The sequence below is a fragment of the Scylla paramamosain genome, unplaced genomic scaffold (genome assembly GCF_035594125.1).
Source record: "Scylla paramamosain isolate STU-SP2022 unplaced genomic scaffold, ASM3559412v1 Contig11, whole genome shotgun sequence".
Classification (NCBI taxonomy): domain Eukaryota; kingdom Metazoa; phylum Arthropoda; class Malacostraca; order Decapoda; family Portunidae; genus Scylla; species Scylla paramamosain.
This window is the reverse complement of record NW_026973676.1, coordinates 1,377,143-1,402,500: the sequence shown is the minus strand read 5'-3', so window position 1 is coordinate 1,402,500 and position 25,358 is coordinate 1,377,143. Positions and strand designations below refer to the sequence as shown.

The following is a 25,358-nucleotide window of genomic DNA, read 5'->3' as shown; positions in this document are numbered from 1 at the left end:
TAGTCAACAAACAGAGAATATCCCATCCCCCCCATATTCCCCACTACACTATTCTAACTGTGAGATTACTAACCTTGCTAATTGGGAGGCTCCATCACCCAGATCTCCCATTATGCTATTCTTACCAGTAAATTGCAGTTTAACACCACAAATCCTATCTTTTTTCTGTCCCTAACAAGCTTGGAGACATGGTGGGAAAATGGAGTTTTAGGGTGGAAGAAGCTAAATTATGCCAAATTTTGACATTCGTTGGAAAGTCTAAGGATGAGGTGCCATATATTGAAAACTGGGAACTTTCTAGCTTAACCTAACTTTACCCAACCTAACTGAAAGGCGAGTCCTGTCCCCCCTTTAAAGACACTAATCCAGCTTAACCAGTGCATCTTTCTCCAGTGGATGCCCCCATTAAGAACACTAACTTAACTTAACCAGGGGGCTTTTGTATGTAGATGAGAATTTCTCAGATGATGTTTTGGTGTATAGTCTCTGCAACAACATCTCTTTATCTTTCATGGTCTGTCTCTTTGTGTGTGTGTGTACTTTTTAGAGATGACCTTCTAGTTGTTCTTCTCTTATGGTATTTTTCTTTTCTGTCTCTTTCTGTACAATATGTCCTTTATTTCCTCAGCATCCTGAATGGTATTCTTGGTAATATCTGTTTTATTTTCTCTCTACCTCTCCCTTCCACAGCACTCATCCAGGTGGAGGTAGAACCAGTGGGACGATGGTTCCACATATATGAGGCACGGCGTCTGCGGGGCCACCTCACCTCCTCAGTTGGGGAAAGTGAAGAGGAGAGTGAGGAGGAGGAGGCTCAGGAGGTGGAGGTGGAGGATGACATACACTATCTTCGCTCTCTCAACCCAGCAGACTGGAAGGTGAGAACTCAGCCAGCATGGTCCAGTCATAGCAACATAAGAATGGAGAAGACTGCAAAAGATTGGCTGGCCTACACTGGATAACTCCTGTACTAACCATGAAAATCTGTTATCCTCCTCTTCCCCATGCAGTCAGCCTTCCTATTGCCATCTGGCCTCTATATGCATATGCCTAGTCATCTAACCTCATGATATCACTTATGGTGTAGGTGCTGACCACATGAATGCTAAGCCTGTTCTATTTGTCCACTACTCTGTGAACCAGTTCTTACTAAGCTCTTTTCAAAACCTAAACTTATCTAGCATATATAGTTCTGTCTTGATTGTTCACTATGAGAGCATCACTTACCTCTGTCATTTATTTGATTAGTATCTTTCTTTTATATATTGATACATTTCTACAACATTGCCTTTCAGGACCAGGATCATTATGCAGTACTGGGACTCCGAAAGCACAGGTACAAGGCCTCTGATGATGACATCAAAAGAGCGTGTAAGTCCTGGTGGCATCTGGAGCTAGAGTGTATAGTGTACTGAGTACCAAGTTTTAGTGCACCTGCTGTTTGAAGGTATTTTTATAGTGCCAGTTTTCAGTTGCAGTGTCAGCCCTTTTAGTCTTGGTATTTTTATTTTATTTGTATATTTTCAATAACTACATTTTATTTGTGCCTTGCTATGGATGTATGTGGTTGGCTTTGCTATACCAAAGCTCCTGGGGTGTAGTATGGTGATTTGAGACTATGACTATGGCCACACTGGCAATGGTTGTGAGCAAGCAGGTGAGTGTGATAAATGGTGAGAAAAGTGGGAGCATTGTACCAAATAAGTGTGGCCACACTGACAGTGAGTGGGCGTGGGCGAGCTGTGTCTTCCTGTGGCCCACAGCGAGGAGCATTGTCAGTTGACTTTTGTCAATCATCTGGCACAGGCAGTTTGTTGCCTGCTATTGACATTGCATGGCTAATTATTGAAGTTTTGCTCACACCAATCATTTGGGATACATTTGCTAAAGTAGAACCCAAAGGGAATGCCATCATGTTGTTTGTAGTAATTACTATTAATTATGAAACCATGTCCATAACTGTTAGCTTTAACAAGCTCTTGAATTGTAGCTAGGTGGTGCATACAGAAGAGCAGAGAGAATGTGTCTGAAGAATAGTTGGCGCCCCTATGGCTATGAGTGTGAATGATATTTGTAAGAGTGTGTGGTGGTTTGTCTGGGCCACCCCATGTGGGATTGGCAACCTGATATATAGATAGATAGATAGACATTATATTTTCTGATCATTGGTTTTATGCTAAGATATCTGTAAGTCTAATATAATAATTAGCATTCCCTTTGGTACGTGCTTAAAACAGGATGACCCAACACTTGGGTAAAGGAATGAGAGTGCAGCATTAGTGTGCACTTCCGTCCATTGTGTTACTCCTCACAGACCGCATGATGGTTCTGTGGCACCACCCAGACAAGCGGCGAGCAGCTGGGGAGGAGGTGAGGGATGACGATGACTACTTCACCTGCATCACCAAAGCCTATGAGATTCTCGGGGACCCCATCAAGCGACGCTCCTGGGACTCGGTGGACCCAGAGTTTGATGACGAGGTGCCGGCTGTCAGTGCACACAATAAGGCAAACTTCTTCCAGGTAAGCGCTGATCCCCACTAAGAAGAAAATTTATTCCACAAAGAATTCAAAGGTCTTTTAACTCCATGTCATACTGTAATGTCAAATATATGTGCACACAAGGCAAGCGCTAACTCCTATTAGGAAGAAAAATGACTCAACAAAGAATTGAAAGTTCAGTATTCATTGCTATTTGGTACATCTTTTCTTTACCACTAACCACTCTGGGACAATTCTTCACATTCTACAGCCATCTCCAAACATTATACTGGCTAGAAATTGCAAAAAATCTATTCCTTTTCACCGCTTTTTTCTTGCAGGTGGTTATAAAGATTGTATACATTACTTGTAGTGGTGTGGATGATTACATATCACTGAAGGGATTAACTCCATCTCATATTGTAATGTCAGGTCTATATATTAGATTATATAACTCTCTCTCTCTCTCTCTCTCTCTCTCTCTCTCTCTCTCTCTCTCTCTCTCTCTCTCTCTCTCTCTCTCTCTCTCTCTCTCTCTCTCTCTCTCTCTCTCTCTCTCTCCTCTCTCTCTCTCTCTCTCTCTCTCTCTCTCTCTCTCTCTCTCCATCTTCTTCAGTCTCCACCACATCTTTGTAAGGCACAGTGTTGCATTGCAGATTTTCACAGGGGTGTTTGAGTGCAATGCTCATTGGTCCACCCACAAGCACGTTCCTGGCTTGGGCAAACCTGATGACACCAAACAAAAGGTCAGTCCAGATTAGCAGATTAAGTAACTGGAGAGAGTGATTGGCCTGTACAGTCACATCAATCTCCCTTGTACTGTTTTAGAAGTGAGATTACTAGTAGCAGAAATGCAAGTAGATATTTGGTGACAGTTTACTTTTTATAGTTACCATCATCATATGCTATGTTGATGGAAAGATAGACCAGTAATTTTGAAAGTTTGTTTAAAATATCATACACTATAATTTTCCTCAGCATAGAGGGTCCAGTAACTTACACATAAAACATCATTTCAAGATTTCTTTATGAATAGTGTTTATTTTGTATTGTTAACCGACTTAATTTTCATCACTGTGCAGGTTGATCGCTTCTATGGATTCTGGTACGACTTTGATTCCTGGCGAGAGTTTTCATATCTGGATGAGGAGGAAAAGGAGAAGGGACAGGAGTGAGTCTTCACTATTTGTATGTCTGGTCTTTTTAGAGTTATGTGTATTCCACTCCAGCCTTGCTTTATCTTCCCAAAGGCAGCAAAAATTGGTGAAATTTGTATCTTGAAACATTAACATTGAATAAAATTTTAATTGAATAAGGAAATAATGCCCAAACTTAAGCCTAGACTTGACATTGGAAAAAATAACAAGAAAATTTAATATGGCTAGACAGAATACCCAGACTTATGGCAAGGAAAACTGGCACCGACATTGTTCTGATTGCTTTAACTGGTCATTTTAGTTTCTTTGAATATTTTGTAACAGTGCAATGTGACTGCAATGTTGTGGTCGCCTTCCCTTCTTTAAATCAGTCAATCTTGCCAGCCGGGAGGAGCGTCGATGGATAGAGAAGCAGAACAAGGTAGAGCGAGCGAGGCGTCGGAAGGAGGAGATGGGTCGATTGCGCAGGCTAGTTGACAATGCATATGCCTGTGACCCAAGGATAGCCAAGTATGTTTCGTTACTTATTACTGATTTCGTGTATTTTCGTTGTATCCCAATAAAAGTTGAAATTTTGTGCATTATCCCAAGAGATATTTATCACAAGGAGTACTTTTTTCTGTTGTTACATAATACTTCAAATTTCATTTTGATGGAAGGGTTTATGATGATTTAGATTGCAAAGAAGCTGTTCTTGTTTTACTTCTGACTCCTTATGAGGGAAAAATTAATTCCTGCTTTTGCTGTCTACTTCTGTAGCTAAAGAATGGGTAAGTTTATAGAAAAAGAGGGAAAGAGATGAAGAATTATATATATATATATATATATATATATATATATATATATATATATATATATATATATATATATATATATATATATATATATATATATATATATATATATATATATATATATATATATATATAATTTTTTTAAGATTTAAAGAAGAAGACAAGGAAAGAAGACTGGCTCAGAAAAAGGCTAAAGCAGAGGCAATCAGGCAAAAACAAGAAGAGGAGGAGAGGGTGAGTGCACATTGTGATCTCCAGTATTAGCACCAGGCCAATCTCTAACTACTCTCGGACACATATATGCATTGATTTCTACAACAGACCAAGGCTTCACATTTTTCTCATTGATTTGTATTTTTCATGTCTTATGCTCGGAAATGCCATATATTTTGAAATACCATGCTATGTTCTCTTTTTTTTGAATGATATGTCTTGCTAATGTGTAAATTTGGTGTTTTCAGGTAAGGCAGGAAGCTGAGGAAGCAGAGAGAAAGAAAAGAGAAGCAGAGGAGGCAGAGCAAAGAGCAAAACAGGAGGTAGAAAAGAAGGAAAGAGAGGTGCTGAAGAAAGCATTCAAAAAAGAGAGGAAGGTGAGGAGGAGGGTAGAATATGCTTGACATGTAAGAACTTACCACACACTTGTCTTTGACGCTTAAACTGCTGTGATCGCTAACATAATCAAAAATTCTCTTGACAAATATATTGAATTTTCGTGGTGCACTTTCTTTCTAGTGTGTTCTAACTGACTGTCTTCAGCCTCTTTTTCATCACTGCAGTGTTGAATCTCTTGCTACCTCCTACTGCTATTTTCATGCCAACTGCTCTTCTGATCTTGCTAACTGCATGCCTCACTGCACAAGTCTTTCTTCTTTCTTTCATCTCTATTCTGTCTACCTCTTTAATGCAAGAATTAACCATTATTCTCAATCATTCATCCCTATCTCTGGTAAACTCTGGAACTCCCTGTCTGCTTCTGTATTTCCACCTTCCTATGACTTGAACTCTTTCAAGAGCGAGGTTTCAAGGCACTTACCCTGTTTGTTTGACTAACACTTGACTGTTCAGGAGCCAGCACCTCAGTGGGCCTCTTTCTTCTTTTTTTTTTTTTCAGTCTTTGTTGTCCTTGGCCAGTGATCCTCCAATATATATATAAAAAAAATAATAATAATAATAATGATGATGATAATAATAATAATAATAATAATAATAATAATAATAATAATAATAATAATAATGATCCCTGGCTATGGCAAGCAAGCCCACTACATTATATCCTTTCCTCCTCCTGTTCCTTTCCTCTCCCCTTTCACTTTCATCTCGTCGCAGTCCTCCCTTCCTGTCACCTGCCCCTATAGTTCTCATGACTCATGCCTGGAGCCATCATTCTACCTGGCAAGTCTTTTTTTTTTTTTTTTTTTTTTTTTTTTTTTTATCATTCATTTTAAGGCTACAAAATTTGCTAAAAAAAAAAGAAAAACTAAAAAATGAAACTCTACCCACTTTCATCTTCTGTAACATTTCACATTAAAATATTCTCATTCATTATATACTTTCAGATTTATATTTTTTTCCTTTTTCTTTGATGTCATTTTTTAAATGATTTTGATACAGTTCCTGTTCATAAGGGGCTGAGAGGACTGCATTTGTATTAGAAAGATGGAAAGAGCATTAAATTTAGTGTTCAAATGTGTAAATTAATTTGGAAACTAAAAAAATATATATACAAATTATGATTGCCTGTATTTTGTTCACGTAAATAATTTTAAAAAGCAACGTGAAATAGAATAAAGCACACATTCTTTGTCATTGCATAGATGTGATGGTGACAGTGATAAAGAACATCTCTGTATCTGTCTATCTTTATTTGACACCTCTTGATAAATACTCCATGAGGACATAACTGCAACAGATTTCTCTATTTAGTCCTGCCCTTGTATTCCCTTCCTCTTTGCTCTGAACTTCACATACTCTCTCTTCACCCTTTCCTCACATATTTCAGTAACATTTTTTATGCAAGATCTTTGGTCAAGGGCAATAAAAAGGGGGGAAAGAAAGTCCACTGAGATGCTAGTCCCAAAAGAAAGATCATAAGGATTATCCAGAATTGTTGGATAAGTGTTTTGAAAAGTTGGAACCAGCCATTTTAAAGAGTTCAAGTTATAGGAAGGAGGATCTTCTGGAGCAGGCAGGGAGTTCCAGAGTTTACTAGAAAAAAAATAGCAGTAAAAAGATAGCAAGATATGCAACATTGCAGCAATAACAGAGAGGCTGAAAATCATTAGTATAGTATCCTCTATTCCCAGATGCTGCGGACTCTCTGTAAGGACAACAGTTACTTTGCATCAGAGGAGGGGGAGCGAGTGCAGACCATGACAGATGTGGAGCTGCTGTGTGAGGCACTGGAGCTGACCCGCCTAGAGGAACTCAACAAGGAACTAGCACAAGTGGCCCAGGACAAGATGCAAGGGTGGGAGGTACTCATGAAGGAGGTGAGGGAGGATCAACAGTAGTAGTAGTAGTAGTTAATTGACAAAGGTGAGTGAGAGAGATCAACAGTAGTAGTAATAGCAGTAGTAATTTTTTGACACAGGAGGTGAGTGTGGAGGGCCAACAGTAGTAGTAGTAGTAGTAGTAGTAGCAGTAATTGTTGCTTATATAAAAAAAAAAAAACATAATTTTTGTCATTCTTAAATCAAAAAATTTCCTAAGCCTTGAACCCAAAAGCTGCTCCAACAGACATATGGGTATCTGCATCACTTTTGAAATGAACTATGTTAGGTCTATTTAAGTCATGTTACATTACCTTATCTGATTAGCTAAATCTAAAGTAGCATAAAGCAAGCTAATCTAAATTAGAACAGTCCACCCCAAATGATCTGGATATTCTGTATGACCTGTTTTCCCTAGGATAGTCAAACCTTTCAGACTATTTCTCCACTGATAGTTATGATTAGTACAAGGAGTCCTTGGTGTATGACAGTCTTGACTTTTGTCCTTCATATGTTTCTTTTACAGGCACAATAGTTATGTGTTTATGTCCTAGACTATGACTTTACAGTACAACAGTATTAGTATTAGTGATTGACATACTGCAGGTAGCTTACTTATGCTGGTTCTGACCTATGCAGAAAATCAGTTTGTAACATGGCATAGGAACAGAACTCTGTCATAACTTGAGGACCCCCTGTAACACTTCTTTGCCTTCTCTCTCTGTTGTAGGTGAGTGAGGTGCGCAACAGGATCAAAAAGGAGAGGGAGGAGGTGGCAGCAGCGGCAGCAAGGGGAGGGGGTGGAGGAGGAGGGGAAGGTTCATCACTCAAAGTCTGGAATCAAGATGACCTCCAGCTGCTCATCAAAGCCGTCAACCTCTTCCCTGCCGGCACAACAAAGAGGTGAGCTGGTTCATGTGTGTGTGTGTGTGTGTGTGTAAATTGCTTCTTTTTATATATTTTTTGATATCTTATTATTATTGGTGGTCCACAAGGCTGTCCCTTTCCACTGGGGCTGACAGGGCTAAGAGTGTGAATGACGTGTCATTCACCTACATTCGTCTGCTGGTCACCAAACCAGCTGTTCCCCATATGGAAAGAGGTCAGAGCTTGTAGTGATTGATCTTTGGGTAGGACTGAGACCATTCACACACCGCACACTGGGACAGTGAGGCCATAACCCTTCAGGTTACATCCTGTACTTACTTGCTGCTAGGTGAACAGGGGCTACACATGAAGAGATTCTCCCAGGACTTGAACCCATGCCTTCTCGGTTGTGAGCCGAGCATGCTGACACTAAGTGGTGTGCATGTGTGTGTGTGTGTGTGTGTATGTGTGTGTGTGTGTGTGTGGTGCCTTGTCTGGGCCAGCTGATGTGAGATTGCTGGCCTAGTATATAAATAGATGGGTTTTTTAAGCTTTAATATTTTATTTGATTGATTTATTGCCTTATTCTTGTGTTTCCATGTGTGTTTTAAAATGACTAATATCAAGGTTGTTATCTGATCCCTACTACTGTTCTCTACATACACACCATTTAGGTCTTCACGTGGTATGGGGAATATAACAAAGGTGACATTTATAAAATTCTCAGGATCATAATTAGGATAGAACAAGACACAATGGGTTCAAGCTTGAAAATAGTTAGAGAGGAAGAAATTGGTCCTCAGATGGAGTAGTAGATGAATGGAATGGACTCAGTAATCAGGTTGTTAGTGCTGAGTCATTGGGGAGCATTAAAGGATTAGACAAATTTATGGATGGGAATGATAGGTGGATATAGGTAGATATGTTTCATACAAGGATGGCTTCTTGCAGCTCCCTTAATGTTAGGTTATGTTTTTATGCATTGCTGTACTTAGAGGAACTCTTTGAACCCTCCATGCTGCAGGTGGGAGGTTGTGGCAGAGTATATCAACCAACACAGCCACCAGCATCACCAGGCTGGCCAAGGAGGTGCTCAATAAGGCCAAGGAGCTGCAACACTCAGACAAGCACATGAGGGAGGCAGCCAACAAGAATGCCTACCACAGCATGGAGAAGGCACAGGCTCGGCAGGTGATCAGCGACACCACAGCCTCCCAGAGATATGACAGTGAGTTCTTGCTGTTATGCTGACATTCAGATCATTCTTTTGCATCTTTGTGTAGTTTTATATCATGTTGATGCTTGGGTAATTTCTCATTTCTCTTTTTATACTAATTAATTATTACCATGAGTCTTCTCTGTATGAACTCAAGAGCTTTCTCCCTTCTCTGTGTAACTGCTGTGAATTGTCTTTTAGCTCTATGCAATATCACCAGCTGAGCTGTGAATCAATTCCAAGATATTTTAAGAAAAAACATGTTTTTAGGCTGATGTTAGATCTTTCCTTTGTGCAGCACCACAGGAGATGCTGGGGATGAACACTGCTGCTTGGGGAGCTGAGGAACAGAGGTTGCTGGAGCAAGCCCTCAAGACCTATCCAGTCTCTACTCCTGACCGCTGGGACCGCATTGCCAAGTGTGTCCCCAACCGAACCAAGAAAGACTGCATGAGGCGCTATAAGGTCTGTATATGTGTGTGTGTGTGTGTGTTTGTGTGTCTGGTGATGTGTTGCTTGCTATTCCCTGTATGTGAGATTGTGGAGAAAACAAATCAGGTTTATCTTGTTTATGGAGTGACACTCTCTCTCTCTCTCTCTCTCTCTCTCTCTCTCTCTCTCTCTCTCTCTCTCTCTCTCTCTCTCTCTCTCTCTCTCTCTCTCTCTCTCTCTCTCTCTCTCTGATGCATTTATTTTTTGATCTGCTTTTATCTTTGTGGTCCCTCCATAAATGCATGGAGATGTAAGTGCTGTGTGTGTGTGTGTGTGTGTGTGTGTGTGTGTGTAGTGAAGGTTTTATATATGTGTGTGTGTGTGTATGTATGTAGTGAAGGTTTTATATAGTACACAGTAGACACTGATGTTATTGTAACTTTTAAGTCTTATTCTCATATGATGGCATTTCAGGAGCTTGTTGAGATGGTGAAGGCAAAGAAGGCGGCTCAGGCTGCTGCAATGGGAAAGAAGTGAGGAGCCAAACCCTGCTGTCTTCTTTCCTTTGTGAGTTCAGATGTAGCAAATTCTTGTAGCTGTTGTGTGAAGCAATATTGCTATCTGAAAATCTATCTCTTGTTCTATTTTTAAGCATTATGTCTCAGCAGTGCCACTTTTGGACTACCTGAATTGGAGGGGCAGCTACATATATTGATGGGGACACAAAAGTGTAGCTAGGGATCTGTTTCTTTCCCCTCCACTTCTCCCTTTCTCTCCTTTATAACCTCATCCCCCAACTCTTCCATCTCTTCCATCACACTTCACTTCCACTGCTTGCAATAAGTTGTCATGCAAAAAGCAAAATTAACACTTGGAAAAGTATTTTTAAGTGCTATGGGAAAACTGCTAATATTGAAAATTAATGTTGATAAGTGCAGAATTCTATACATTGCAGAAAGCAGATGCAAAACAGCATGTGCTTTTCCTTATCATCATAGTGTAGCTCTGGAGGACAGAAGGGCAATCTCCATTAATATGGCAGTAGCCACAAGGAAGCCACTTCCTGAAGAATGAATGGATCTGTGGCAGTTGTATAAAAAATTACAAGACGTGTGAAAAAGTGTGCGGTGATTGTGACTATAATAAGAAGTAATATGCAATGATGACCATGTGATTGCATACAAATGTGTACCTTCTTAATTTTCTAAAGGAAAACTACAGTCTTAAGTTTGATTTTAAAGTAACACTAAATTTACAAGGTGGGTAAGAGTAAAGATGCCACATGAAGAGCTGCAGGTAAATGCTGTGATTAGTGTAGATCCTAATGAAGAGTTACCATAGAAAATACACAAACATCATTGAGACAATAGTTGTGACTTAACATGCTTATACACATTCACAGGTCCTTGATACACATGATTCAAGCCTGACACTTGAGGAATATTACTTTGTAAGTAATGGAGGTGCAGCTCAGAGGTGTTTCAGAATATAGCTCTCAGTGGCTGATGCATGGAATAAGTTCATGATGTGCGATTCAGTACCTCAAATAAGTGACTCAGTCTGTGATATAAGTAATAATGCAAGCTGTTGAATCATGGATGTGCGCCTCAGAATGTGTGACCTCGTAGCTTTGCCCGGACCAGCATAGTCAACCCTAACCTAGGCCAACACAGCCAGTAATAGCTTTGTGAAACACCAAAATATAGATAATCATTATTATCATCTGCAGCCACCATGCTCACCCACCACCTACACAAAATTTAATGTCTTCCACTGGTATATATATATATATATATATATATATATATATATATATATATATATATATATATATATATATATATATATATATATATATATATATATATATATATATATATATATATATATATATATATATATATATATATATATATATATATATATATATATATATGGTCATGTGTGTGTGTGTGTGTGTGTGTGTGTGTGTGTGTGTGTGCGCTATAATTTTTGTTCATTGTTCGCATCTCGCTGTGCACTCTACCTTCCATCATATCTTCAGTTTTAAGCCTTTCGTAACATCATAAATTTGTGGATTGACTTTTATTTATTTATTTATTTATTTATTTTGTAGATCAAACCTGCTGTTGGGGTGTTCCTTTTTCACGTGATCGCATATCAGGGTCTTCTTTGAAGTATAAAGCACCACGTTATCTGCGACCTTTGATTTGTGACAGATATCATATGGTCATTATTGATAAAAGGAAGCAGATGGTAATAGTGAACTGCATTACATAACCACGCATCTGTCGCTTTGATAAACCAAAATGCAGTATTTCTGCTGCTACTACTACTACTACTACTACTACTACTACTACTACTAGTAGTAGTAGTAGTAGTGGTAATAGTAGTAGTAGTACAAATACTATTTCGTATGACACAGAGACATGAGAAATAATAATAATAATAATAATAATAATAATAATAATAATAATAATAATAATAATAATAATAATAATAACAGTAAAATTATACGAACTTAACACTGTTAGGCTCGTAGTGCGGAAGGTTGGCGGGCAGTAGCGGCCAATCAGACAGACGGACGTGTAGGGGAACTAAAACTACAGATAGCGACCTGATATCTACCCCGCCAGCCTTCATGATTGCGCTCAGGTACCCCACCACCCAGATAAACCTCATTTGGCCCCAAGCCCACTGCACACACACGGTAATTCTTGTAGTGGTGTAATTGTAATGGGCGATTGTTGTTTATTTACTAAGTGGGTGGTAGTGTGTAGGATTGAGATCGTGGTGTGATGGTGGGTTATAGTGGGGGTGGTGTGGGGTATTGACACTATAATGCAACACTGCACACACAAACAGACGGTAAATTTTCTAGTGATGTAGTAGTAATGGACTGGTGTGGGTTATGCATATTGAGAAATGGGTGGTGGTTGGTAGGATTGAGGTCATTACTATCGGAATGGGGCTGGTGGTTGTGGAGAGTACTGTGGGATACGTACACTTTATATTAAGCAACACAACACACGTTACCTCATTTCCACACACAACTCGCCCCCGTGGACAGTTATGGTTTGTCATTTGCCAGTCATCCTCTATTTATACTTGTACACGTCAAGACGAGCCCTGCGGCAGACAAAACAGACTTAGTACTGAGTGATGACAAGCTCTCAGGTGCTGGTTTGTTTATCTCCCTCAGTGCGGTGATGTGACTGATTTTGTGGCGTCAGCTGATAGTCTGAGGTGGCAAGGTGGCATCTGTCAACAGCAGTCGGGTGTCTCCTGCAACAGTGAAAGCATTTGTAAACAAAGTCAAGTGCCACGTGAGAGCCTTGACTTTCTTGTCTGTATAGCTGTGTAAATAAGGTGAAGCAGTTCTTGGCTTGTGTTGTCTTTAGTATAGAAATGCTTAAACTTTTAGAGAGGATGGCTTGCTGCTGTTGACAGTTGCCACTTCACAGACTGAGAATGATGCCTTCATACTGTAAAAATCTTAAACATTGCAACAACACAATAGGTATAGAAATTAATTGCAGTACTGTATAGTAGGTTAAAAATTGCACATGTATGGGAATGAGCATGTGGCAATGGAAGTTGTGGCTGTCTTGAGCTGTTTTATCCAGTACACTCATCATAGGGCCTGGGTGAGCCACAGGTTGTGATGTATGGCAATACACTTCTCATCAGTGATCAAGCTTTTGGAATCACCTTATAGAAGTATTACAGCATCCTTCTCATTATTATGAGATTTTCATCTTTCTGCTTTGAAACCAGCTTGCAGTGACCTCACATTTCTGGTCAGTCAATCTCTGCTTTAGCAAGAGTGACTACAATGTTTCATTGAGTGAAGAGTCACGTACCGTGACCTTTGAGCTGCTGTAGGTTCAACTCGCTAGTATTGGTTAGAGGCAGTTATGATGTAGGGGCATAAATGTAATGCTTGTGCAGTGCCTCCTTTTGTAACGTGTCATGCCATTCTTGATGTGATCAGTGCAGGATGATAAGACCCGGGTCACATTGACTCCATGTATTAATTGAATCGATCAGATCCTGAGAACGTGAGAGAATGTGAACCAATTCTCATGAGGGTAGAAAGTAAACTGGTAATGTACAGCTCAGCCTTACAGAAACAACATTGCAGATTTATGTCAGTGCACAGATTTACTTATCCTTTAACTGACCATGCAGATGAATTTGTCTGCCCATGAAGCTTATTAAGTAGGAAAAATCTACAGTTTTTGCCATGTCTACTTGGATGAATTTGTTGCCTATCATTCTCTCTCTCTCTCTCTCTCTCTCTCTCTCTCTCTCTCTCTCTCTCTCTCTCTCTCTCTCTCTCTCTCTCTCTCTCTCTCTCTCTCTCTCTCTCTCTCTCTCTCTCTCTCTCTCGTTTTAGGTATTGGGACCATAGCGTCTGTCAGGAGCCAATATATTTTTTGGGATTCTTTTTAATAAGCATTCTTTTCCTCTTTAAAGAACATCTTACAGTTTCATTATCAGATTACTGAGTATAGTGTTTATCACTGAGCTCATGAAATATCTTATCAACTATTTTGCCTGTGATAAGGATTAAGATGATGTGACACTGCTCTACTTGAGATGATATCCTCTCTGTGATATCTATGATGACTCCAACATACATCTTTGATTTTTTTATATTTTTTATGTGATGAGACTGGTTTTGCTGCATCACCATTGATGCATCTGATAGTTTAAGTGTGTCTGCAGATCTTGACAGTTGCTTTTGTGGGATTCTAAGAACTGACTTGCTTGAACAAAAAACTGCCTTGATGCTGGTGACTTATTTGATGATGTGTTGAGCTTTATTTATCACAAGGTACTTGAGGCATTCTCAGTCTGGATATCTGCAGTTTAACGTACATAAGAAATTTACAGCATACATACTTCATTGTTAACTGAATAGTATTGTCTTGTGATCTGGTGCCTGTGTATTTGTTTTTCATATGCTTCCTGTGGGAGTTGTTTCAACACCTCAATAGATTGCTTGCACAAGTTAGTACTTAGACAGGAGGATTGACAGCACACCCATGCTTATGTTCCCTTTTCAGGTGTTGCCCTTTAGGTAGTGAGGAGAGACAGGTACCAGCAGGAGCAGTAGTGGTAACAACAGCAGGATGGGGAGCTTCAGCAAGATCCTGCCATACTCCTGCTATGAGCTCGGCCACTGCTGGAAACACTCGTGCTCCTCAGCCTCCTTTGAAATCTGTATCATTGGGTTCATTGAAAGCATCAAAATCTATGGTGTGGTGTACTTGGTATGTGACCTTTTTTTTTTTTTTTATGTTAGAGGGATACTATCCTCATTGTGTCTAGTAAACTGTTCTGGCAACTGCACTGGCTTCCTAAGCTTGATGGAAGTTTAGAATATAATTTAAAAAGGTAACACTTGGCAGTAAAGGGGTGATTGCGATAAAATATTGCATTGCATCTACTGTAATTTTATTTTGGCTCATTAGAATTATCTAGTTACTGAAAATGTGTGTGATGGTGTCATTAGGTGACAAAATGTTAAAGATTACTGTTACTATATTGGTAAAAAGAGGTGAAAATGGATTATAGCTATGCATAGAACTTTTCATATCAATTACCTTATGCCATGATAGATCTGGTGTAAGTAGAGTGTGAGGTGAAGGGGAATATGATTTTGCTTTCTGGCTTCAAAGGTGGAAGGAAGACTTTGATCAGGAGTTAATAATTTGACTTGCTTGCTTTCTTTATTTCTCCTTTTCTTTCCTTTTTCTTTTGAATTGGGAATGACACTTTGTATTTTGAGGTTTATCTTTGTAATATTAATGACTTGCATTTGTTTGCCTGCAGCTAACCGGTCTTGTGAATGCTCGGAAAATAAGTATGAAGTATGGAAAAAAAGCTCTTGAAGAACTACTTAACATCAGTTTGTTTCCTGACAGTCAATGCTTTTGGGTACATTGGCTCCTACTGTGTTGTCAGGTGAGCATGCCAGGTGTGGCCTTTCCCATGCACATGTTGGGGCAGTTTGGAAGTAGTAAGTGTAATATACATGCTATTATACTGAGTGTGTCATGCTTGCTTTTACTCTGGGAAATTTATATGAAACCATGGAGTTGCATAACAAAGTAATCTTTTTCTGTTTATTTACTTATTTGTTTATTTATTTTTTATGTTTTTGTGCATGGATACTCAATTAATTAAGATATAGTATAGTTTATGTGAATGAATACACATTTAAGTAATCAGTGGTCATAGTGTGTTGTGATCAGCTCCCACAATTCTTGTTACTACACAAACCAAGTATAGTGCATGAGTTCTTGTTGGTTAGTTTGGAGAGAGGAGGTGACCATAGGATATTGATGAAGGACAGCCATTGAAGCACTTCATCATTAGCATATAAAATGACAAAAAAATTAGTATTTTCCAGTTGGAACAAGATAAAATACTGTAAAATTAGTATTTTCCTGTTGGAACAAGATAAAATACTGTAAAATAGAAAATACTGTATTTGACAGTTTATAAGACATATGGGGTTATAAGATGCATCTCAGTTTGGGCAGGCATTGAAAAAAAAAAAAAAAGATAAATAAATGGGTTTAAGCTCTGTATATGAAGTGAAGGATTTAACCTGACATTTGATGCCCTCTCATATGTATTCAGATCCTTATTAGATTCCAATATTTTTCCTTGGGAAATTTTATAATTTTGTAACTTATACGCCATTGTGTACACGTTGTTTCTGTGACCCCATTATGTTGGGGAAATGGAATCTGGAAATTTTAAACACTATTGCATAAACTGTATTGCATGATTATTGTGCAGACCATCACCATGAGTCACCCTACTTTGTGACTCTCTTTTCACTTATAAAATCTTTTGTTATGTTAGGTTTTCTGAAAAAAATATAGTTTCTCATTAGCTTCAAGTTTTGTTGAACACACATGCGAGATAAAAATGTTAAAAGATAGGCATAATTTCTGTTGTATGAAGGTGTATCTTACCTAAGGAACGCAGTGAACCTTGCATGTGTTGCCAGGTTTGATGTTTAACTAATGGTGAATTTGTTTTGGTACAAACAACGTAAGCATAGTCACTTAATTTCTTTCTGACTGGTGTTATTTTATGTGAATTACCATTAAGTATGATCTGTTATACATTGTTACCTTACAAAAAAAAGAGTTGTTTTTGAGATGTAGAAATGATCATCACTTTGTTTACATGTGTGAAGATGTTTGTGGTTTGATTTAAGGGCCACTGTTGCCATAGACTTACTACTAGCCACTGCCCCAGAGCTGAACCTTGGCCTTATAAGACGCTGGCTAATTTTCTGAGACTTTTTTAAGGTGTGTCTTATAAGCTATCAAATACGGTAGCTGAAATTGAGTCACCTCTATGAAATGTCAAATTGTTTAATTGTTAATGATGTGTTTGTTGTTTACTCCCACAGACACATTCTGCAGCACTTCAACTTTTTCACAGTCTCCTTTGTGCCAGGGTTCATTGGCAGCCTCATGGCCATCCTAGTGGAACGGCCAGCACGACGAACACTCCTGGGCATCTATGTTACCAATGTGGTGAGTGCCAACGCTGCTTCTTCCCACCCTAATTTCTATTTGGGATTGCTCTTTACAAAAGTCTTCTTCAGATGTTTCTGCCTTGAGGCATTCTTTCATCTAATCCTTTGTCTCTTGTGTCTTCATTGACATGGTCCTTCCATCTGATCCTATGTAGGTCTTCCTCTTCTTCGTGCTCCTCTTTCCACAGCTCAAGGTTCACCCCGGGGAGGTCGCGACATGACACTCGGGGGTTCCTGGGGGTGAGGAAGGGATGAGGGGATAGCATTTTGTCTGTGTCTGTATGTGTGTGTGTGTGTGTGTGTGTGTGTGTGTGTGTGTGTGTGTGTGTGCAGGAGCAGTACTTACAGGAAGGGGTCTGGAAGGTCAAAGACAGACCGCTGTTCACTTTCCACATTGTCACAATTGTCACACAGAAGCTTGGCCAGTGTCACCTGTAGAGAAGAGACACACTTGAGCTCATTTGTTTGCTGCTAAAACACTTCATTTGTTAAGTAAGATCAAGATAAGTTAGCTAATTTGATTAGTAAGGTTAGACATAACTAGATTTAGGACAGATTAGGTAATTAAGTTAAGTTTTGAGTAGATTTGGCAAGGTTACTTAGATTTTAAGTTGATTTGATAAGTAAGGTGATTTACTTTTACTAATGCTACTATTATTTCTATTACTATTATTCCTTTCTATCCTATGGCTGACTGGGATAAGAATGTGTGTGTGTGTGTGTGTGTGTGTGTGTGTGTGTGTGTGTGTGTGTGTGTGGCTTGTGTGTGTGTGTGTGGCTTGTGTGGGATTGCCAGCCTGGTATATAAAGAGAAATGAACTATTGCTATTACTACTACTGCTGCTCACCACCCACAGACAGAGATACTACTGCTACTATTATTACTATTACTACCACCACTACTTAACACCAACAGAGATACTATTACTACTACTGCTACCACCACCACCACTCATTACTCACAGATGGATAGACTACTGCTACTGTTACTACCACCACCACCACCAAGGAAGACCCACCTTTCTTATTTCAGTGAGCTGAGGGTCGGTGAAGCGCACAAGTGGGTCAGCATTCTCATACCAGAACCGGTCACAGCAGCGGAGGTTCCTGAACTGAATGCCGAGGATGCAGCCGAACGTGGGACCGACCAGTCCACCGTGCAGCGGCGTCTCAATCAATCCACCAGTGAACAGATCTATGTCATCCACGTGTGCGTACGTCCGTTTCATTCGCTCGATCACCGGCCTCGCTATCTCCCTGTGCAGGTCATCAAACGACCTCGCCCTGGTCAGGTTACAGAGGGCCCTGTACTCATTGTAAGGCTGCAGTCCATGGTCTCTGCCTCGCTGGATGTTGAGGGCAGCCAGGTCCAGGCCAGAGAATGGCTGCCGCTTGTCTTCAAAGAGATGGTTGGTCACCTCATCTGTCAAGAACTGGTCCAGTGTCTCCATGGACACAGTAGTCAGGCCGCGGATGATCTCATCAAGCATCCCAGGCTGGTAGAGTAGGTCTGGGTTGAAGAAGTGTTCGCTCAGCTTGACAGGAGGGTTGCGCTTGGCAAATATTCCGTCCATGCGCTCCAGGGAAGGCTTGAGTAGAGAGTGGCCAAAGCGGAAGGCTATGCCAAATTCATTGAGCACTGTTGGGTTGCAGTATGCATCGTAATCTGAGAGAGAGAGAGAGAGAGAGAGAGAGAGAGAGAGAGAGAGAGAGAGAGAGAGAGAGATAGTCATTAGGAGTGCAGTGTGTTAGAGGGAAATGTTGCACACACACACACACACACACACACACACACACACACACACACACACACACACACACACACACACACACACACACACATTAACCTACCTTCAGAATAGCCCTCAGGCAGCAAGTTAAGCTCATACAGATTAACAGCGTTCCACCCCAGCACCCTTGGCAGCCACTCATTGTACGTGACATGCTGGTTGATGGCCGTCACGATACGCCGGGCATTTTGGAAGAGCTGCTCATCATTCCAGTGTTTGTTGAGGCGCTTCAGTTCCCCGGCCACTCTGTTGTGTTCACGCATCATCAGAGTGTGTAGCGCAGCCAAGCCAGGCTGCTCTGAGGCCCGGGTGTCTCCTGTGGGTGGGAGGAAACAGACAAGTGGATGTTTTTAAGGCTTTCTCTCTGTTTTTTCCTCTTATTCACTCAGTCATACACACACACACACACACACACACACACACACACACACACACACACACACACACACACACACACACACACACACACACACACACACTGCAAGAAAGAAGGGAAAGAGGAGACCTGATAACAATGTTCAAATTAGTAAATGGCATGGAGAAGATAGACAGAGATGACCTAGTTGTAAAAGTGGAGGAAGGAGATAGACGTACAAGGGGACATATGAAGAAATTAAAGAAGAGTCATTGTTTGGGAGATATTAAGAAATACAGCTTTCCGCATCGAATGGTTGAAATATGGAATAACTTAAAAGAAGAGGTAGTTGCGGCAAAGAGTGTGCACATGTTTAAAGAGAAATTGGACAAATTCGGGTATGGAGACAGGACTAATTGAGCTTTGGCTCGGACCCTGTATTATACAACTAGGTAAATACAACTAGGTAAATAAACACACACACACACACACACACACACACACACACAGACAAACAAAAAACATACTCTTTGAAGGGTCTCTGTTTCTCTTCCTCTCTCTCATTCACCCATTCAGTCAATCACATACACATAAATGACTCTTTAAAGACTCTCTCTCTCTCTCTCTCTCTCTCTCTCTCTCTCTCTCTCTCTCTCTCTCTCTCTCTCTCTCTCTCTCTCTCTCTCTCTCTCTCTCTCTCTCTCTCTCTCTCTCTCTCTCTCTCTCTCTCTCTCTCTCTCTCTCTCTCTCTCTCTCTCTCTCTCTCTCTCTCTCTCTCTCTCTCTCTCTCTCTCTCAGTCATATGTAGACAGTGACATCATCTAGTAAGCAATGCAAACAGTAACCTTACCTAACCTTACCTAAGCTAACCTCAGCCAAACACTAACCTCCAGTGAAGCACCGGCCAGAGGGAGCCTGACACTCGTGGTTCTCATTCTCAGTGGGCAGCAGGTCTTTGCCTCGCAGGGGGTTGGGTGTGCCTCGTAGCATGCCGTCCTGCAGGGGTAGTGCAGTAGCAGTAGTAGTACATTATTCTGCATCTCTCTTTCTCCCTCTTTTCAGAACCAATAGGTGTGTGTGTGTGTGTGTGTGTGTGTGTGTGTGTGTGTGTGTATGGGTGTCAGTGGCCAGCCTAGCACTGTGAGATGCTACTACTACTACTACTACTTTTCAGGTTGTTAGCACCCAGTCAATAGGGAGATTTTAAAACAAGATCAGACTAGTATATAGATGTGGATGACAGATATAGAAGCCTCATGCTGGTTTTCCCCGGTGCTGCACACTTACTGACTTGGTCCTCAGTTGCTGCTGCTCACACTTGTCCGAGCCATAGGTGTGAGAGGCGTCGATGAAGGCAGTCACTTGGTTCATTTGCTCCCGGTAGCCTGGTCAACAAATTACTTGTGTTACGATGGTGATAATGATAATAGCAATGGTAATTCTTTCACTCTTGGGAGCCTGGTTGAAGGAATTATGTTTAAGCAATAGTAATAATATGTTTAGGTGATGAAAGTGTTATTGGTAGTGTTGATTTTCTTCTTTTATCATTTTATTGGCCTTGCTGTGTTAAGTTTAGATGATAGAGACTAAACACACAGACAAACACACAGACACATTATCTCACACTCTATGTGTCTCTCTTTGTCTCCCTCACACCTACATGGAGAAGCAAAGACAAACTATCTCACTCTCTCTATCTGTCTCTCTCTCTCTGTCACATCCCACAAGAGGAAATAGACACACACAGCATACCTTCATATCCTCTCTCTCTCTCTCTCTCTCACACACACACACACACACACACACACACCTAGAGTCAGCTGGCCTGGCATGGAGCGGGTCAGGGGGATGCAGAATGGCTGGCCAGATGATATATTGACAGGAGGGAAAAATGGATCGTTCTGAGGAATGGCTATGGGGAAACACTCAGGGTGGACTGTCTGGGGAGAGTCACATCTGCGGCAATCCAGAATCGAGTCTTGGAAACCTGGAAGAGAGAGAAGTGAATGTGTTTAGTGGGTGAGGTGAAGAGATGCTGGGCCAGGAGTCAGTGTATTTACAGACATGAGGTAAAGAGAGAATAAGTACTTTTTTTTTTTATCAACACATACACAGTTAAGTTGATATTAGAAAACATATACCTGTTAACACTAGAATGAGAAAGAGAAACAGGAGATTTGATAACTAATGGAAAAACCAGATAATGATAAACAACAAAGATAGATTAGGTTAGGAACAGACTAAGAAAATATATAGTTTTAGTGACAAGTATGCAGAAATTAAAGAAAACTAGACATATATAGATCAGGAGACAACAAATCAATAGTTTATCAGACCTTGGAAGCTACAACTATGTAAACACACACACACACACACACACACGCACACCTACCTTTGTTGATGGGGGTGAAAATAATATCATGGTCAATAAACTGGCCCCACTGCATGACCATTAGGGTATAGCGGACATGCGGTGCAGACACGTCGTGCATGTTGGCGGAAATGAGCCGAGGGGAAGGGAGAGGCTTGCCGGTGACTGAAGTGACGCGAAATTTAGACAGACCTGGGGATGACAAGAGAAGGTTTAGGGGTACTGGAGTGTATTGTAAAGAAATTCATTTGTTTATCTATCTGTCAGGCTGGCAGTCCCACAGAAGGCAAGGTTTGGGGGTACTTGATTGTACTGTAAGGAAATTGGTTTGTTAATCTATCTATCTGTCAGGTTAGCAGTCCTATAGAAGATAAGGTATGGGGGTACTTCAGTGAGAATTAAGTTTATATATCTATCTGTGAGACTGGCAGTCCTATACAAAGCACAGACAAGGCACCACACACTCACACACACAATAATAACAGTAATATATCTATCTGTCTGTCTGTCTATCTACATACAAGGCTAGCAATCCCACAGAAGCCAGCCCAGACAAGGCACCACACACTCACACACACAATAATAACAGTAATATATCTATCTGTCTGTCTGTCTATCTACATACAAGGCTAGCAATCCCACAGAAGCCAGCCCAGACAAGGCACCACACACTCACACACACAATAATAATAGTAATATATCTATCTGTCTGTCTCTCTGTCTACATACAAGGCTAGCATTCCCACACAGGCCAGCACAGACAAGGCACCACAGACTCATTTACAAACATATTTATTTATTCTCTTTCCTAACTTTATCAAGCTTCAGTTCTTTATTTCTTGTCCTGTCCTGATTACTGATCCTGAGAATTTTGCTTATGTCATCCTTGTCATGCTCTCTATATCACTTTGGGACCTCTAGCTGACTGAAATGACTTCTCTCTGATTCTTAACTTTATAAAGCCTGAACACATTATTTATGTTCTATCCCTAACACTAATACAGACACATAGACATCTATCTGATCTACTCTTGACTTTATCCCTTACTTCATCAAACTTAAACACTTAATTTCTTGACCTATCCCAAATACCAACACACACACATGCACACACACATATATATACACACATACACAGACATACAGACAGACAGACACTCACAGTTTTCATAAGAAGGACGTAGGAGTCGACTTTTTGCCCTGAACGACTTGCCGAAGGACGGGAAGTTAAGATTATTGCACCACCCTGTAGCTGTGCGGAAACGCAAAGTGTGGTCGCAGGGCAGTGTCTGGTCGTCACGCTCAAACACGCTAGGAATTTCCGTGATATCGCTGACGTCAGTGTTAGGCAGAACCTCCATCAAATCCAGTACGTTGTTTGGGGAACCTGACTCGATGTCTTTGAGCTGGCCGTCTGCTGCCCGAGTCTTGCGTGACCTGGCTCTGGTGGTGGAGAGACTGTCAGTGGTGAGGCGTGGTAGACAAAACTGTGGTGTTTTTATCATTTTCTCTGTTGTTTTATTGTTTGCTTGGCTTTCTGTTGTTAATTATGGGAAATTTCTGCTGTTTTTGTGTCATGTTCACCTCAAAATACATCAGTCTAAGGCTCTGAATAACCCTTTCACTAACTAATGCACTCATCTATCACACAAACACATACTTGAATCTTCCTGAGGTCTTGCAGTCAATCTGGTTGGTGTCGGCCATGAGGATCTGGGTGTTTGCCGGGCCGCGCTGCACCTTGAGGAGGCCGCCAGAGAAGGCACGCAGCTCGTCACTCTCCTCCTTGCTGGACCCGTAGATCACCGACCCATCAATGAAGGATGTCACTTGGTTGATCTGTTCTCTGGGGCCTGTGTGAAGTGTCACCATTAATAAGACTAGTGAAGCAACATTACATAAACTCAGTGATAGTATTTATGATAGCTCTCTGATAATTTACACCACCATCACCACCCATTACTCACTTACCTGAAGGAATGGGGTCAATATCCACAGGTAAGGGAAATCCTGAGGTTCCTAAGGGGATTTGCTGAAGGGACCTCTCCTCTCTTCCTCCTCTTTCCCCATCCTCTCCTCCTCCCCAGACCTCCATGCCTGCCACAGTCAGCCACAGACACCACCATGTCACCACACAGGCTGTCATACACACTCTGGAGAAGAAATGGAGCGAGATAATGCAATGACACAAAGGGAAACACAATTTTCAGGGTCAGTAATTATATTTAGGAAAATAAATAATTGGTTTAAACTTAATAAAAGGTAGAGGTTAAGAGGGGTCTGATGGTCTTGGAAAGTGGTATAGGGGACATAATAAGAGTGATATAAGCAAAATTCTCCAGGTAGGGCAATAAATAATTGGTTTGTGCTTGATAAAGGCAGAATTAGATTAAAAGGAGGTCTAATCCATTTCTTCAAGTGATATGAGATGCAACAAGGGTGATATAAGCAAAATTCTCTGAGGCAGTAAACAGGGAAGGACAAGAAGTAAAAATGGATTCAAGCTTGAGGATAGATTTAAGAAAGACAGGATAGAATGGAATAGACTCAGCAATCAGGTTGTTAGTACTGAGTCATTGGGGAGCTTTAGACAAATTTATGGATTGGGTGGAAATAAGGTAAGAGCAGAATAACACACACAGCAAAGGTTAAGGTAATATCATAAAGGATAACAATTTATTGGGGCTTCCACTCATTCACCCTGCTCTTATAGACGAAGAATAACACACACAGCAAAGGATAAGGTAATATCATAAAGGATAATAATTTATTGGGGCTTCCACTCATTCACCCTGCTCTTATAGACAAGGTGGCATCAAAAGCATTTCTCTCTCTCGTAGCATAAAAGTCATAATGTAGTGAAGACTGTCATTCATCGTGTCATATTTCACAAGAGTTACTGGGTATCTTATCTCTTTTTTGGATATCTGTTACCATCTAACGAAATACTAAAATAGTTAAGAGTATTTTTACATGTCTGTCTAGGTAATAACCTAGACAATGAGACAATAGTGAAGATTGTAAACATGGTATGCTTTTCATACCATCTAAATTTTCGGGCAAAAACACTTATTTTGCTCCTTAATTGATAAAACTCAAGGTTAGTGAGACTTTTCCTCTTCTAGTATATTTCCACAAAATATGAATGCATAAAATCCCCTAAACATTATTTGTTTTCATAAGTTAGAAATAAAATCTGCATATTGAGATGGTCTTTTGGCGGCGCCAAAACAGTTTAAGCACGAATCTGTGACTGAGGTGAGTTCCAGCCGCTGTTGTGCTTATTTTACCTGTCCCACGAACACAACAGCTGCCTGGCCAACATTCAGCGACTCAGAGACACATTACCAAGTAAGCAAGTGGACATTGCCGCCCTGACAAGCTTTTTTAAAGTGTAAAGACGTACTGGGTATGACAAGCCGCAGCTGAGTGTTTTGGCATAACAACACAGCGGCGTCCTGGTTCCCTGTAGCTCCCTGGCTCCCTCCCCGTGCACAGTTTGCTCTCTCTCTCTCTCACCAAGAAAACAACAAAATTTGCTCTGCGGAGACGAGGTTAATGTGTGTTCAGGAACATCTGGTGCATTACGCTGTATAAAAGTGAGCGAGCTGGCTGTACCAAGGCGACTGTATTTTGCTTCTTAAAACCATGTTCAATGAACTAAGTAAAACATCAACAGATAACATTAAATCAACACCATAATTACACTGGAAGGAATACAAGGACGACAATTCAACAGCGCATCATATACGTTGTGTTTGCAGATGACTGCTGCGAGGGGAGGCTTGGCTAGCTGACTAACTGAAATAAGCCTCAAGATCAATGCAAACCGCAAG

General features: G+C 40.6%; 2 protein-coding genes and 1 pseudogene across 2 annotated transcripts; 1 reads left to right on the top strand and 2 right to left on the bottom strand.

Annotated features, from left to right (window-relative positions):
- LOC135097047 (dnaJ homolog subfamily C member 2-like) overlaps nt 1-18,618 on the top strand; it is a 33,202-nt pseudogene extending 14,584 nt beyond the window's left edge.
- Nucleotides 16,975-22,538, bottom strand: LOC135097042 (peroxidasin-like). The gene is made up of 9 exons (XM_063998805.1): nt 22,529-22,538; nt 21,544-21,744; nt 20,962-21,138; nt 20,439-20,536; nt 20,039-20,147; nt 18,858-19,112; nt 18,026-18,672; nt 17,353-17,438; nt 16,975-17,240 (listed from the first exon to the last, which is right to left on the bottom strand). The coding sequence occupies exons 1-9, from the start codon at nt 22,536-22,538 to the stop codon at nt 17,072-17,074; spliced, it is 1,752 nt and encodes a 583-aa protein (XP_063854875.1). The 3' UTR covers nt 16,975-17,071.
- Nucleotides 22,539-22,540: 2 nt separating this feature from the next.
- Nucleotides 22,541-25,121, bottom strand: LOC135097048 (uncharacterized). Its single transcript, XM_063998808.1, has 4 exons — nt 24,929-25,121; nt 23,494-23,675; nt 23,183-23,375; nt 22,541-22,965 (listed from the first exon to the last, which is right to left on the bottom strand). Exons 1-4 carry the CDS (start codon nt 24,961-24,963, stop codon nt 22,602-22,604), a joined length of 774 nt encoding a protein of 257 aa, XP_063854878.1. The 5' UTR covers nt 24,964-25,121; the 3' UTR covers nt 22,541-22,601.
- Nucleotides 25,122-25,358: the final 237 nt, after the last annotated feature.